This window comes from Ochotona curzoniae, unplaced genomic scaffold (assembly GCF_017591425.1).
Source record: "Ochotona curzoniae isolate NIBS_2020 unplaced genomic scaffold, NIBS_Ocur_1.0 contig_908, whole genome shotgun sequence".
NCBI classification, from domain to species: Eukaryota; Metazoa; Chordata; class Mammalia; order Lagomorpha; family Ochotonidae; genus Ochotona; species Ochotona curzoniae.
In genome coordinates, this window is record NW_024466607.1 from 19,064,710 (window position 1) to 19,081,872 (window position 17,163).

A 17,163-nucleotide genomic window follows, 5' to 3' on the forward strand; every position below is an offset into this window, starting at 1 on the left:
GCCTCCCTCACAACTTTGAAGCTTCCTTCCACTTGCCTTCAGCATTCTTCCCCAACAGCTGTATGGATCTGGTCTCTCTCTGACCACCCCCCCTCTTTTGTTCAGGTGCCTACTCAATGTTGATTTGCTGTTTAGATTTTGTCTTCCTTTTCTGAGCCAGCAGGCAACCTCTCTTCCCCCTCCCCACACCCTATTCTGCATCCCACACTTTTTTTTTTTTTGCTTTATATTCTTCAAATGCATTCAGTCCAAGAAATAAACATTATTTAGTAATCCACTGTGTATCAGGGTTTCATTCTGGGGTCAGTGTAAACTCCCCAAGGACAGAATTTGTTTTGCTTGTCCGTGACGCCCCCTGGTGCCTGATGCATAGTAGTTGCCCAAAAGTAAGCTCCTGACAAGTCAGAGAGTCAGGAGACCATCTCTACTTCCAATTCGGCATCCTGCTAACAAGCCTGGGAGGCCACAGCTGTTGGTCCAAGAACCTGGGCTCCTGACACCCGTGTGGGGGGGAGTTCAAGGATCCTAACCTCAGCCTGGCATAGTCTTAGCTGATACAGGTGTTGGTGGAATGAACTAGTAGAAGGAAGCACTCTCTTTCTTTCCCCTTTCTAATTCTCCCTCTCTCTCCCTCTCTGTCTTGCCACCCCATGTTTCCCTACCTAGTGCTCTGCCTCTTGAATAAATAAAAGAAAAAAAAAACTATTTATGACAAATGAATGAGAAAATTAGCTCCTTTTTGTCTCAAAAACAGGAGAAATGGTGAGGTCTTCTCTGTGGGAGATGTGTAGGACAAAGCAGCGTGTCTTATGGTGGCTTTGAGATTGCTGTTTAACTCTGCTGGTAGCCCCTGTTCTGCTTCTATTTCATTGGCTACAAAAAGGAAATGGCTTGATTATCTTCACCACTTCATTGCATATGCACTAAAGAGGCACTGTAACCCTCCTTCCTTCTTTTCTCTTCTTTTTTCTTTCTTTCTTTCTTTCTGGAAAAGCTGGATTAAGGTTTTGGTTTGTTTTAGTGGGGCAAAAATTTATACTAAGTTGATTAAATTAGGCGACTTTGAACTTTGAGATGTCTCTATCCTAACATTTTATGAAGATTAATTGGGTTTGTAGAACATTTAAAGAGCAGCCAAATATAAATGGAGATCAAAATGAACTAATGGGTTGCTGCTGGTGTTTTTTTTTTTATATCCCGGCCTCTGAGTTGTATTAATAAAAGTTGTGATGTCTGTTGTTAATGAGCATGAAGGCCTGGCTGGGGATGTTGTGGTATAGCCTGCTGACCTGCCTGGCTTGATCCATGCCCTTCTGTTGATTGTATGGGCTGTGCACCTGGCTTTCAGGGCCATCCAATTCAACTCTGGATAATACTCCTTCTTGGCACAGCAGGGAAGGTAGCTGAGCTCCAAGCACATCAGGGATGTTGCTTTTGAGGTTATTGTTAGAAAGAACGCTTCCTATTGTTGGTGACAAAACCCATCAGATTACAGAATCTGTGAATGGTGAAAGTGAGCAGTTAGCCTGTGTCCGTCCTGGAGGTGCCGCACTCACACCAGCAGTGGGGCCGGGCTGGCCCTGCGGGAAGATGTCGTGCTGGACTTGCCCTTTCTACCTGTCATCTCTTGTAAGGTGGATGTCCACTGCCACACGTTTCCTTCCTGCATCCAGGATCATTCAGGACGTGGCAGTGCGATCACTTTTTTCTCACTTATGGTAATCTTGGATTATTTTATTAAGTTATACTTATTCATTTGTAAAATCATTTACATAATATAAAATATGGTGAAGTAAAATGTGTGCATTGCCTTTTTGAAGAAACAAACAAAAAAAAGAATAGCTTTTGAGGATGCGTGTTTGCCCTAGCGATGAAGTCACCAGTTAATGTGCCTGGCTCCCCATTCTTGTCCACTCTTGTGGACCATGGATGGCAGTAAATGGTGACTCCAGAGGCTGCATCCCTACTACCCAATTAGGAGACCTGGTGTAGGACCAGTCATTGTGAGCATTCAGAGAGTGAAGTAGTGACAAGGAAAATTCATTCACTCTTTCTCTCTCTAAAATAAAACATAGCATTTTGAATAGGATTCTGTGCTACACAGTAGCCCCTGAGTTTCCTCATTCTGCTTGCCAGTTCCTAGTGGATGAGTATACAGCTGCTTGATATGCTGGTCCATGAATGCACCATCGATGTTTAGCCACATCGTCAAGAGACGCTTAGGGTATGATGGAATTTGGCCATCAAGAGTAATGAGATGAACATCACTGTGCATTTAGCATTGTGTGCTTGTAAAGCTGTCTAAATGTGGAGCTTTCAAAAGACATGGTCTTTGGTCTTCTTGGCACTTCCTGGCATCACTCTTAGCATTTTATTTGTGATCCTGATTGTAAAGTAAATACCCAGAGATAAAAGCAAATTTACTAATACTATGGTGCTTCAAAATATTTATAGAACATGGAAGTAAAAGATAGGATTGTCTTGTTGCAAAGATTTCTTAAATCCACACGTAGGTTTTTTTTCATAATACCCATTTGCCATGAACTTTTTTTAAAAAAAAAACTCTTATATATAATTTCCATGGAAAGTGTTAAATTGCTGTCTAAAGCATTTCATGTCTAAAAGTGAAATTTCTTTTTTTTTTTTTGTGGTCAATTATTGTGAAAAATGCAGGGTGCAAACCCAGTATTGTTTATGTCTATTTTAAAGGCAAAGATGTAACAAGTTATTTCTATGGCATTTCTGTACAGATAAGGTCAGTTCATTGGGAGCCAAGCACGTCATGTAAACAGAAATATTGAGCATGGTTCTGATTTTCTTCCATAAGCAATGAAACAGAATACAAACCAACAAAGTAAATATAATGCCTACAAGTCCTTCAGCCTTGTACCTGATTCAAGGGATGGTACCGATGGCAGAAACCACTGTGGTGGTGAGGGCAGAGGCAGGGCTGGCAGAGTAGGGGGTCGTGTTCTGGTTTTCATCATTGTGGATGTTGTTAGCACAATTATTCTTGAGCAATCGTGTCTGCTGTAAAGTTTGGCGCAGTCCTATGGGTTTTCCAAATAGGCTGCCATCTTTTAAATCAGGAATTACAGAAGTTTTACCAGTGATTCAAAGCATTGTTCTAGGATTTTAACTATGCCTCCAAGAGAGAGCTCAGTTTAAAGTTCTTCATCTGGATACCAGAGGAGGCTGGCACACACAGCTACCTTTACTCAGAAACAAATGCACAGCTTTCCGTTGGATCTTTGTCTGCACAGATAGACTCATAGCTTTAGTTTCCACATATCATCTCTTAAGAGTTCTTGCTTCGCTGAGAGCCTACTGGGGATACAAGTTTTTTTGTTTTGTTTTAATCAGTTTGATGTTTGGTCTTTAAAGGGCTGAAGTTTGACATTGAAGATAAGATTTGTGAAAAAGCCTGGTATGCTCTTGAGAGTAAGTGTAGCCATGGCTCCGGAACTAGGAGCTGGTTGGGACCGTCTGTGTTGAGTGAGCCGGTGTCTACAGGAGTGTGAGAGGAACCCCGGTGCAATCCTGAGGTTGTGGAAGGACTGTGGCTCTCATAAGATCAGACCTTGATGACACCACAATGTCACTTGATGCATTTGGGCCTCAGTTTCCCCCTAAATCAGACACGCTTAACTAAATGCCAGCAGGGAGAATGGATAGATGAAGCAGCTCTATGTGTGTCTATGTAACAGGGAGGTGGGGGGTAGGAAGAATGTAGGCACCGTTGACCCCTTGACACTGAATCTTTACTTTTTTCAAGAGAAGCCGGTATATACCAATTATAAAATTTAGAGTGACTCTAAGGGAAACGGCATGGATAAGAGCTAGTGAAGGACAGAGGTAGAGGATTGCCTGCCCCCTCTCCACCAGGAAGCCCTCCTGCAGAAGTGTGAGAACTGACTAACTGCCTGGCAGACCTCCAGTAACCATGTGCACTTAAATATCTCTTGAAGTTGGAAAGAAAGCATCACTGAAAAGTCAGCACTCATGTGGCAATACTTGGGGCAGCGTGTATTCATCCTTTTTCACAGGTGGCTTTGCAGCCTGCACGCTTATGGCTTTTGACCTATCCTTGCATTGGGGTGTAATGCGCTCAGTGCTGTGCTCCACAGGTGAGGGAGACCCTGCCCCTCCCCAGCCACCTTCCTTCCAGTACAACATCCTCCCTGAATTCAGTCACCAAGAGGCAGAGAACGGACTGCACTTTCCCGTGCCAAGAGTTTGCTCAGCCTTATAGCATCAACCCTCATGTTCTTTTAAATCTGAGTGAAAGGGTTTCAACCGTTTTCATCCCATATCTTTCTTCCATCTTATCCTCATGTACTAATGTAAGAAATAGGGCATGCTTTTCTGACTGCAAGAGAAAATACAGTGAAGAAATAGAAATTGAGAGAGGCAGGGTTCCCCACGTGTTCTCTGCTCTTTGGGAGCCAAGAGCTCCAGCAGACTAGAGAGAGTCCCCATGGGTCTGTTGGCCACAGACGGTGACTCTGGTCCCAGTTAATTGCTTCCTAAAATCATGCCAGGCTCCACAAATGGCCAAGAGAGAACCTGCATCAGTCTGTCCTCGCCATTGGGAGATACACTGAGGGTCTTTTGAAGGTATTGTTATTCCCCCAAAGAGCATGATTTGTGTTTCCTGTGAAAATGTGGGAGATAGTTAGGGGTTTGGTCCAGGCCTGGGTGACTCTGGCTTATGTGAATGGAACTAACCCTGGCCCAGGATGCTGCCAGTCTCCCATCGTAAGTTGTCCTCTTCTGCTGTGAGATGCACCGGAACCATCAGGCACTGCCAGTGTGACGTGGTTTCAAGGATCAAAGGCCCTAGCTCTGAATATGTTTCTAGATGACTGTACTTCAGATATCTTAAATATGTTCCTATACATGGGCAGCAGGGAGCATTAAAGAGGTGAACCAGATGTGTGTGAGCAGTACATGAGGTCTGCACAGAATGGGTTAGCATGACTACAGCTCACCTGTGTGTGCGTGTGTGTCTTCCCCTCAGGTCCGCATCTTCACCTACCTCATTGGACGCGAGGCTGCTTTTGCAGACAACCTCAAGTGGATGGCCTGTGCCAACAAAGGTAAGTCTCCATGATGAGCTCTTCTGCAAATGCACTCAGGAGGCCCTGAGGTGTGCAGTGTCAGAAGGCATCAGGAAAAAGGGGAGAGGTCTGTGAGAAAGCTGTGAATCCTTAGATTAAAGGCCTGATGACCAGTAGGCTTCTAGAACAGCTGCTCCCCAAATGTGTCTGTAGCTGTTAAAGGTGTAGTGAAGTGGCACTGTAATGCCTCTTCACCCTGGTGCTTGGAAGCTGAGTCAACTGGGAAGAATGACCGAGGCAGAGACAAGTACTGAGCATCAGACTAAGGCACACTCTCTCACGATGGGTTCTGAAGACAGGTCCTGGCCCACAGGCTGTCAGTGAAACCAGCCTGGGGCCTTCTGAGGCCAGTGAGTCAAGGAGCTGTGTGTAGTGATACTCCTGTCTACTCAAGTTGGAAGCAGCATGTTCCAGAGGGGACAATTACAAGATGCATCAGGCTTCTGGTTTATCCCGAATCCCTGTGTGATGATGTAGAGCACAAATCCTCCGCTCTCACCTCTGCTGCTTGCCAACCTCACTGCGTCCTTATTGCTTGAGAAATAAACCTTTGTGTTAAGTTTAAGATTTCCTATCTCACGCAAGAAATTTTCCAAAGGTACATGGAACATGCAGAGTATGAAGAATTATGTATACATTGCAAAAAGTTTTACAACAAATAAATGTTCTATTTCTTGACATTTTAAGTTTATTTTTGTTTCACCTCATTGGAAAGATAACTGTGTCAGCAGCATCAGCAACAGGCTTAACTAGAAGCTGGAGAGCAGGAGCTCAGACCAGGTGTGCCAGCATGAGGTGTGAGCATCCTAAGCCGAGAACATGATATTGTAGCACAGACCTAACCCATAGGCTCATCCACTAATTCTACTTTCCTCCTAATTTTCTGAAGTCCCCTAGTATAACGTTGCCCACACAACTCTTTAAATTAGTTAAATGTTGAACTTGCCTAAATGTTCTAATATTTAAAACCAGGATTGGGGCAGGCCTTTGACTTAATAATTCAGAGGCTGGTTGGGCCTCCTCTGTCCTCTACCAGAGTGTCTGGGATTGACTCCTGACTCTAATTTCCTGTTAGTGCGTATCCTGGGAGAGAATACATGCCTCCCAGCAGTGATGACTAGAGTACTTTGGGTTTGTGCCTTCCCTCCCCCAACATACAGGGGTCTGGACACACACACACACACACACACACGGACCTGGATTGAGGTCCTGCCTTCTGGCTTCCATCCCCAGCCCTAGTGACCATTAATGGGGATGAATTAGCAGAAGTTATTTCTCTATCCCTCTGCCTCTCAAACAAATCAAAATAAGAATAGGTCCTCTTTTCATTCTTGTATTTATTAAATCAGCAGATTAAAAAATGCATATATTTATAGCATCTGAAATGGTGTTTAGAAGTATGTGTACTTTGTGGAACAACTAAATCAAGCTGATTGACATACCCATTGCCTCATATACCTCTGATGGGGGCGCGGGGAGGGAGGCGAGAACAGTTAAAATGGACTCTGCTGGGAGGGCCTGGCATTCTGGTGCCGGAGGTAGGCTGCCTCTGGAGACCCATCCTAGATCTGAGTGCCTGCTTTAAGTTCTGGCTACTCGACATCCAGTCTAGCTTCTTGCTAACTTTCACCCGTGAAAGTGTCAGATAAAGTTGACACCCCTGGCTTTTTGCCACCTCTACAGTGTGTCTGCCTCTGCCTCAGCCCATTCCTGGCTGTATGGGCATTTGGAAAGTGAATCAGCAGATGGAAGATCTCTGTCTCCTTCTCTCTGTTGTTCCGCTTTTCAAATAAATAATGACAATAAACTTTCAAAATGACTCTCAGCAATTTTCAAATGCACAATATAGGTTGTTATCCATAATCATTATGTTATCTGATGGATTTCTTGGATTTATTCTTCCTTTGATTCTTCTGAAATAGAATCAGGAAATGGTGCTTCTTAGGTGATGGGTTCAATGCTGCAAATAGTAACTGCTTAGTGGTTATTATATGTTTTTATCCATAAGTTTCATTGCCTGATGCTTGGATCTAAAGGCTGGCACGAAAGTAGCCTGAGGTTTTTCCTTGTGATTTGTTGCTCATTGGACCTGCTCATCTGCCCACAAAGGAAGAATCAAAGGTGACATAGGAGCTCTTCTGGAGCTCAGCACTACAGGGAGAAAGGGACAGATTATCAGAGAGCAGACACCTAACCAGGCTTAATAAGCCTGTGTCCGGTTTGCCCTTTGCTTGGCATTGTCTTTAATTTTCTGATCCTACAATGAATAGGATTTTAAGCAAGTCTTGGTTTCCCCACCGGCAGTGGGGAGAGAGGGAGGGGAAAAAGATTGCAGGGCTGGAGTGTATTTCCTTTAAGCTCTGAAATAGCGCATTCTCCCACCACTGTGTCCTGGCTGGCTGGTCTTACCAAAAAAAGTCAGTCTTGGTGCCGTTCACGGAGTAATAGCTTTGGCCATGGGTGAGGGTCATGCAGACCCCAGACACCCCAAGGGAAGATGTTGTTTTTAACACATGTTTTGGAATTCTGTTGGCATCTGAAAACCTCACTTTTCCCATTTCTCTCTTCATTCTGTGGTCTTGAAAAAAAATTGTAAATTTTTTTTTAAGTTTTGTTGTGACTCGGGCTGTATCAGATTGCACATCGGCCGGTTCACATTTAGTCATGGGTTATTGTTTTTGTCACTGTCTGTGTCCAGCTGATGAAAATTACTCTAATTGAAGTCTTGTCTTAATCAACTAATATTACAGCATAATTTGGTTTTATTCATTGTTTATACGACTCTTTGAAACATCCTTTCGAAGACAATTGATTCAACTCAGGACCTGGCTACAGAATATAGTCTTTAAGATTTGCAACTTGTGTGTAAAGCAACTTGGAAAATCCAGAGAAGTAATAGTAGCTGCTTAGCTGGATGCGTTGTTGGATTCCACAATGATTTTCCTCTTCCTGTCCAAATCCAATTATTTCCCTCCCTTCCAGAGCCAGTCTTCCTCATGGGTTCACCTTCTTCATTCTGCTTTTCTGAAAAGCCTGGGGAATAAAATGCCATTGTTTGCCACTCTTCAAAGTCACAGTTGCCACCAAAATGTTAGGTTTCAGTGATCTGCACCCATATAAACATTGGCTTCACTCTGCGTCACTTATGGGGTTTCAGATCACGTAACATCAGTGAGTAAGTATTCTTCTATGGTCATTAATTAAATCATTGTTTAGAGTCTCGGATTGTCAGAGTATGGAGGGAGCATGCCATTTTTCATCTCAAGTGACATGAAGTCCAGAGGGCCTCCCTGCCATTGGACATATTTTTGTCCTGACTCAGCCAAGTTCGTCACTGAAATGAAGCATTAGCATTCAGGGACCAGAGTGGATTCAGGGAGATTCCATGGAGGAAACTTTTGCTTGACTGACCGTGCCTGACCACAGAGTGAGCAAGAATTGTGAAAGCTCTCATGTAGTCCTTTGGTCAGTGCAGAAATTCCTTCTTGGAGATCTTGGTAGCTGTGGTGGTGACAGGTCTTAACCCATACACCTCAGACACTTTTCCATGGAAATGCATGTCTATGGAACATTCCTACTCCTTGGAGGAGTTCTCTGCCTGTTTCAATCTTCCAGCAAAAGCCAGAGAGGCCTGGCAGTCATGGGTTTGTTTTATCATATGCCTATATCAGATCTACCTTGAGGGAACCAGCCCTAATGGGGCCAAACAGTAAGCCATTTCAAATACATTAAAACACTCATTGTCACTGTAGGATGGATGATGAAATACAAAATGCCCCATCCCCAGTGTGGCATGAACAAGTGTCTTGGGAAAACAAAAAAGCAAGGCAAAGCAACACATACGGTCCATAAAAGCCATGATGACCTTCGCTAGTATTCATTGAGGGTGCTGAGGTTTTAAATAAGCACTGGTGTATTCTTTAAATCTTACGGTTAATGAAGTGTTTTCTTGCTGCGCAAATAGGCGGGCTTCTGTGTTTGGGATCTCAACCACACGGTCGTCCTTAGGCCCAGTGAAGATCACACGTGTCCCAATCTGGGTCATCTGCCTAACTTGCTTCCTTTGGATGTGCTCCCTGCTCATACACCTAGGAAAGCATTGGAAAATGGCCCAAGGACTCAGACGCCTATACCCACGTGAGAGACCAGGCTGAAACTCCTGGCTCCTGGGTTTGGCCTCGCCCATGCCCAACCTTAGCAACCCATCTGGAGCGTGAACCCCCAGATGGAATCTCTTTCTCTCTCCCTCCCTCCCTCCATCCCTCATAAATATTTTGACAAAAGAGATTAACATGTATGAATATTCACAAAGGAACAGGCATGTGCCTGAATGCTTCATATGGCACTCACATTCTCTCCTGGAGGCTTCTTGCCCCAGTTATCATTTCTGCTTTGGTCGCTTCCTTCCAGTCCCACAGACACTTGCCCTTTGGCTCTAAGGACCCACAAGGTCCCTGGCTCTTCTTTGCACATGCAGGAATTGAACTTTTTTTCTTTTATAAACAGTTCGTTTTTCTACAACAAGAAGTACTTTTCCCAGGGTGTGTGATGGTGAGAGAGAGGAGGAAGGTGAAACAACACTTCTTGGGGGATTCTCCCCAAAGGGCATTTGATTTGCAGGGAAAGCTGAGCCATAAGGTGGCAACATGTGCTCTAGTGCCCTCTGTGATCTCATCCACACCTCAGGGCCCAGAGAAGGCAGAAAACTGGGACCTTTGCCCTTTTGCCTGCAGCCTGTCTTATTGAAAGGAGGGGAGAGCATCTGGAAGATTCAGAAGAAGCTTTGTCCATCGCTTCAAAAATGGAGCAAGGACCACAGCCTGTGAGGAAGACAAATGGAGTCTACTCATGGGGGAGAAGCACCTGGAGCCACAGAATGCACTGTCCTTACAAAGGGGAGTGTAGAGGCATACGTTGTTTTGGCATCTCCTGTTGAGTCAGCTTGTACATGGGGGCCTCTTAGGAGATATTGGAGCACACGTGGCAAAATCTCAGGCTCACAAAGCCTCTGGCTAGATATGGTTTATCACACTGAGTGGTTGTAACTCGGGTTCACAGAAGGAGCTCTGCAAGGGAATAAGGTAAATAAATTGATGTGATGTAGAAAAATGAGCAGACCATTTGTAATAGGTGGCTAATTTCAGCATTAATTACTCCTCGGTAATTACCAAGTGATTGCTGATTCTGTTTTCTTACATGATATATGAAGTCCAAAAAGACATAGAAGAGAATAAACATTTAAGAGCTAGGATTTAGCAAGGGAAATGAAGAAAGAAAGGAAAGAAGGGGGATGGGGAGAGTATCCAGCTTGGAGAAGAGAAAACATGGGACGCGTCTATGGTTACAGCCAAAGGTTTCAGCCCTTAGCGACTTCCTATTATCCATCATTTGCTAACTGAATCCATACACTTGTTAACTAAAACTTAGACAAAAACATTCAAAAAGAAGAAAAAGGCTTTTCAGAACGGTTTTCAATGCTCAAGGGTTGGGATCAAATATGGGTAAACCTTGCATCATACATTATTATTAAGACTGTTTTCCTAATCTTAGCTTTTCTTACCTCTGAAGCATATGCATTCTGATTGTACATATTGCAGTATGACTTGGAAGCATGCCCTAGGATTGGAGTAGACCCTCAGTGATAGTTGTTGAGCCTTGCCAGGCACCTCTGAGGACAATCATTCATTTTCCCATATGCCCAGCCTTTTCCAGCTGAGGAGACTTACTAGAGCAGTGTGCCAAATGGGCCTCCTATCTGTAATACCTGCCTTCCAAAAGAGGTGCACCCAGGCCCTACTTCTTGGGTCTCAAACTAGAAGAAATTCTCAAACCCTGTTGCTTGGGGGTTCTGTTTTCCCTTGGCATGGGTGAGGCCCAGGCCCTGGGCAGGAGTGATAATGCATGCTAATTAGCACTGTGCAGAGCTGTCATCAGGAACCCAGGAGCCACATGGTCTCAACCTGTGTTACAGTTGGCACATGAAATTCAAAGCAGCTGCTCTTTGTGCGGAAATACTCTTGGAGGGTCCCACCCCTTCCTGGACAATAGAAGGACTGGTGTTTCCTTATCCTGGGTCCTGTTTTAGACATTGACAGACACTAGAAACGCTTTAGTAAATGCTGCAGCAGATGTAGCTTCAAGGCACACACATTTCTGATTTGTTTGGTGACTAGTGACTGATACCAACTTAGGTCCATGTTTACTGGCAGGAGAAAGAAATGTGAATCTCTGTCCTTCCAGTGTCCCTCTGCTTAAATCCTTTCATAACAAAGTAGGCACCAAATTTGCATTTAGAATATTTCTTAATTCTTTCAAGCCACCTTGTTCAATCTCTGATCCTATACTACTCTTCTGCTAATTTCTCTCTCACCAGTCCTACTTCCTTAACTCTAGCCATTCCGAACTATTTCAGTTCTAATAGGAGCCTGATCTTTTCTGATTGTGGGTCTTCACCCATGCTCCCTGCTTGACTAGACATGCTCTTGAGTCCCTCTTTCTGTAGCGGAGTATTTCCCATTCCTGGCCCAGTATAGCCAAGTTTTCTTTGGGCTGGTCTTGCTATGTGTTTTGGTTGCTGTTGCTCGCGCTGTTTTGGGATTGTCAGCTCTTCTATGCCCTAGGAAGGTAGGGGCCTATGTATCTTGTCAAGACCTGCTTTTCCTAGACACTAAGGAAAGCTTTTCTATTACTGTTTGAACAAAGGAGTCTCTCAGGGACCCAGAACTGGATTAATTCACGCATTCCCTTCTAACGTCTTCTAGACCACAGCAAAGCCAGTCTGACCCAAGCTAAAGGGAACCTAAGTAGTGCCTGGAACTCAAGATCAAAATGATGTGCACATCTTGACCCATGAGGCAATAGTAATATTAGTACTTGGAACTGGAGTACTTAATATTTCTACTTAGAAACCTGGTCTGCTTAGCAGATGCAAAAAGCAGGTCTGGAAATAGCAGAGGCTGGGCTGGAATTCCAACCTCAGACATCCGCAGGAGCAAAATTCTGGACAACTAAAGGTAGAACTGGAGACCAAGGAGCCTGGATTCACTTTCTTATGACCTGCCACCTATAAGAGCATGAGTGAAATACATACCTAAGTAATCTTTAAAATGGGCACAGAACTCCCTACTTAATTATGTAGCAGAAAGTAAGTGGAACAAGGTTTATTAAGTGTTCGACAAGCATTCAGAAACTATCATTATCAAATGTAATAGCCTTGGGACTGGCATTAAGGCAGAATGGGTAAAGCTGCCACAAGCAGTGCCAGCATCCCATCTGGGCATCAGTTCAAGTCCTGGCTGATCCATGTCCAGTCCAGCCCCCCGCCAGTGTGCCTGAAAAAGTAGCAGAGAATGACTCTAGTATTTGTGCCCCTGCACCCGTGTGGGAGACCAGAAGAAGCTCCTGGCTTCAGTCTGGCCCAGTGTTGGCCACTGTGGCCATCTGAGGAGCAAATCAGCAGGTGAAAGATCTCTCTCTCTGTGTAGCACTACCGTTCAAATAAATTAATCTTTTAGAAAATGGAATAGCCTTTTCTGTAGGTGATTTGTAGTTTTCTCCTTGATTATAAACTCACTAAGATGAAAGTGAAAAAGAAAGCAAAATAGCATGTAAAAAGGACTCTTATTTCTGCCAGGGAGAAGACAGGCATATATTGGGAAGACATTGTACAAATGGTTGCCAACAACTTCCTCTCGGAAATGGGTTTATGGTTGATGATGATTTCATTCCCTCTGATTGGTTCAATTTTCCAATGTGATTGTATTCCTCATGATGGAGGTGACAGTAGAGAGGAGTGCTAATGTTTACGAAAACAAAGTAAGCAAGAAGGCCTGGAGCATGCATGTTCCCCAGTTGCAGGCATGCCTTATGTTCCTAAACTTAATCTTCCCTTGGGTTTCTGCAGGATTTTTCACCCAGATCTCCACATTGGCTGATGTGCAAGAAAATGTCATGGAGTACCTCCACGTGCTTAGCCGGCCCAAAGTCATCGACCAGGAGCATGATGTGGTGTGGACAGAAGCTTACATTGACAGCACTGTGAGTTCTGGGGTCCCTGGGAAAGAGGCTGAGGGTTCATCCTGAGAATGTTTCTACATTAGTTCCACTGTATTTTCTTTTTGCCACTGTGGGGTTCAATGACAGCTTCCAACAGTTTACATTGGTCGCTTGTTGCCTGTGCAAGCGAGGTTAACGAAAGGTCACGTCAGAGAATGTTACCTTACCTGGTCAATGCAGAACGCTATCTCTTACCAGTGTTTTCTCTACTGCTCTTTTCCCTGTTTTCCTTTTGCCTTCATATCCTGTCCACGTAGCGATGGTAGTAAGCGTGCTCTTAGATCCAGTCCTCACCACATGTGAGGCCCAGTGCTGGGCGTGAATCTTCTGGCCTCAGTGGAAAATGTGAGTGAGCCTCAGCTCTGGCAGTGAATCAGAGGCACCCCAGAGGCTGCTGTTGGGTTTTCTTCTCACTGACAGTTGACAACAGGCTTGTGTGATGGCTCCGCTGTCACTGGCTTGGTGTTTGAACTCCAACCAGGGGCTCATTCTCAGGTGCATGATTCTGATGCTTCAGGAGCTTAAAGGGACGGGCTTTGTCAGTGTGGAATAATGACTCCATGACCAAGATCTTGTATAATTTCGAGACGGTTTTTCATATAAGCCATCTTCAGAAACTTCAAGGAAAATTGTATCATGTCCAAAGTAGGTATGGATTTCAAAATTTATGTGTCACAAAAAGTATTTTTAATTTTTCCACAAACCTCTCAGTTACCATTCTGTTACAGAAGGGTGACTGGAAAATGTGGAGGCAATGATGGGGTTGGAAACCCAGCACGTAGCAACCATTTTATTGAAGACGATTGAGGGCAAAAATTATCCACGGTTAATAAATCATTTTATGATGATGAATAATATGTTTTCTTGGTCTTTGTGAGCTTCTGTGGAGGCATCTGATGGGTTGTAAGGGGGAGATATATGATCTGTACTGTATCCAGTGTCTAGTATGGAGAGCAGTGGGAGAATCCCAACACCTTAAGCATGTCATGGAAATGGTGTCATCAGTGAGAAGCAGATGAACGGCCCATCACGCATGTGCACTGTTCTGACCGGGGAAGCAGAAGCTGCATCTCTTGGCAGCCATAAGCTCAGGAGGAGGAGGATAAAGATCTATGTTCATTGAATCCCTTGCTTTAGATGCTGTTAATCACTTGAGGCAATCATTATATTAGAATGACTAATTACAGCTATACGAGTACACATAGGTTCACATAAAGAGAACCTTTGAAAGAGAGGGAGTCGGGGGGACTCCCCAATGCTTATAAAACTGTTTCACATAATACAATGTTAATTAAAAAAATAAATAAATAAATTAAAAAAAAGAAAAAAAAAAAAAAAGAAAGAGAGGGAGTCCCATCAAGGACTTGGGACCAGCAGACATAAGGTCCACGGCCTGGAGGCAGAGCTGCACATCCATTTGCAGAGGGAGCATTTTAAAGTCTTACATTTTATCTTACACAGTCTCATGAATTCTGTGTTTTGTATCCTAATCATCACCGCTTTACAGAAGGCAAAATACTGTGTTCAGGGGCTCATGGTAAAATTGGATCGCCAAGGTGATGAGCTCATTTCCTCCGCTGCTTCAAGAACTCCTTTAGGTCCACAAAACCAGAGTCCCAGAATCTGGCTGGGGCTGAAATGATAGATCAGCACAGACCCTATGCTTTCCAGGCCCATGTTTTATCTTTGCAGATTAGCCTGGTGAATATATTCCTTGGCCTCATCTTCCACAGGGTCCTTCTCAGTGGTGATGAGAACCTTAGGAATGCATCTTGGCACAAGGTGGCTGGAGTCCACAAGGTGCAGCTGAGTGCTGGCTGAAACTCAGATCTCCTCTGCAGCCCAAGGGTTCTTCCAAACCCCTTCGAGCTGTCGGCAGAATCAGGTCCTTGAGATCCCTGGCTGCCAGCTGTTTGGGGAGTGCTGTCGGCCTCTGGAAGCCACTTACAGCGCCTCGCTCTCCAGCAGGAAATCACAGGATGCTGTCTGCCTTCTTCCAGGCCTGCTTCAGCTTCTGGCCTGACCAGTGGAATCTTTCAGTTGATTTGTAGTCTTACCTTTGGAAGAATGAGTGGATTTGGGGGAGAGAGGCTATGGGGATTTTTACAGAATCTTGCTTATGGCAACGACTTCTGTCCTTGACCTCTAATTTGAGAAAGATAATGTCAGAAGGCAAGTCAACCATGCCCCCTCCTGGGTGCAGCCATGGACGGTATCCCTGTTGTCTCTGCTCACCCCTGCAGTTTCCTCCTTGCTACACTGCAGTCTCAACGGGGCCTTGAAAGTCTCTAAAGGCTGACTGATTATTTCTACTAGAGAATTAGCATTTGTTAGTATCCAATAAATTCAAACACTTGCTCCCACAAGTTTGCTTTTACATGGTCCCAAGTCACCTTTCTTATTAATGATCATGATAATTAAGCCAAAAGGAATTCCTGTTTGCACAACACATAGGTTATTATGTCTGAAGACCCGGCAGAATCAAATGTATAATTAATTTAATACTTAAATGCAGAGCTTAAAATGACCTAAGAGTATGATGCTTCCTTTTTTGTTAATTACACATTGATTCATACAGTTCTAGGTCTGGACAAGTTCAAATTTAAGTTTAAAAGAAGCTGAGTTTGGGTTCTTGCCCTTGAGATTCCAGAACTGTGTTTAAATGAAACTGTTTCCAGAACCAGAAATTAACACAACTTCTGTTTGCTTCTTGCATGTTCCCTCCAGTCTGAGTAAATAGCATTTCCCGCTTGGCTGTTCTATTCAATTTACCTTCCTGGTGAAGACCAAATAAATGAATTAATGTTAACAACATTAATTATGTTCAATCTAATAAGATCACATATATACATGAACAAAACAGCAAACACCATAATTGTGGATTTCATAGGCCTTTCATCTGAGTGGAGCCATGTGTAGTTATTATCTCTTAGGTGCAGTGCAAGAAAAAAAAAGTCATTAACGGTGGAATTTGTTCCATTTTGTAAACAAATGACTTGTGCTTTGCAGTCCTGTCTTGGGCAGCGGGGGATTTCCGCCCAAGTTGTTGTAGCATTTTGATGTTGGTATAGCCAGTATCCAACCAAGGAGGCATCTGCATCCAGGACCAGCCCCAGAGGAGGCTGCACAAACCACAGTGGCACACAGAAGGGAAGCAAAGAAATCTTCTAGAAACAGTGGGAATGTGACCATTTAAAATAATGAGAATTCATTCCCAAACCCTAGCGCCCCTCCCAGTTGCTCGTAATGCAATTCAGAAGGCAATTTGTAGGAACTTTCCATCCAATTTATTTGCATTTGCAAATTGGACGTGGATTCCCTCCTCGTCACCCCCCACGAAGTCCAACTTGGAGGAAATGCTTTGCATTTGATCCGGAGCACGTTTGTTTCAGTTTCTCATCCAGGAATGGCACCTAGGCCATTGGAGAGTCCTTTGGGTGATTGCTTTGAGCCATAACCTCTGACTACCAAGAAGCAATTACTCAGGGGGAGGGGGTAGAAATCTGTGGAAAGGATGTTGTTGGAGCTTGCAAAGGGATTTACAGTGTTTTCTCAAGACACCGCTGAATATCAAAGAGATTCACATCATCAAAACAAAAAGACACACATGTAGAAGGAAACATAAACTATCCTGCTGGGCTGTGGAACCCAGAATGCCATCTGCATTACATGGCATGGAGGAAGCGGATTATGCTGGGACCTCTATTTCATAGCAGATGGGTTCATTAAATTTAATAGCCCCCAGAGCCTTTAGAAACCGTGTTAAAAACATGTGGAGCATGCTGTGACACTTCACTTCTGGCCCTGCAGTCATTATAACTCTGGCACAGACTATAAATATTACAGTACTTTATTTTCATTGAAACAGATTACTATTATAATTATATATATATTGCAGAGAGAGATGCTGATGTTAAAAATATGAGTGCACTGTTAAATTTTGGTACCACTTAGATGCATCCAAATATATCCCTCTCCCATTTGGTTC

At 43.9% G+C, this 17,163-nt stretch overlaps 1 protein-coding gene across 1 annotated transcript in view; it reads left to right on the forward strand.

Moving 5' to 3' along the window:
• CACNA2D3 (calcium voltage-gated channel auxiliary subunit alpha2delta 3) overlaps positions 1-17,163 on the forward strand; it is a 696,258-nt gene that overhangs the window by 445,836 nt on the left and 233,259 nt on the right. The window contains exons 12-13 of the mRNA XM_040994648.1: positions 5,021-5,099; positions 13,024-13,157. Of these exons, the coding sequence (XP_040850582.1) occupies positions 5,021-5,099; positions 13,024-13,157 (213 nt within the window). The remainder of the gene's footprint in view (positions 1-5,020; positions 5,100-13,023; positions 13,158-17,163) is intronic.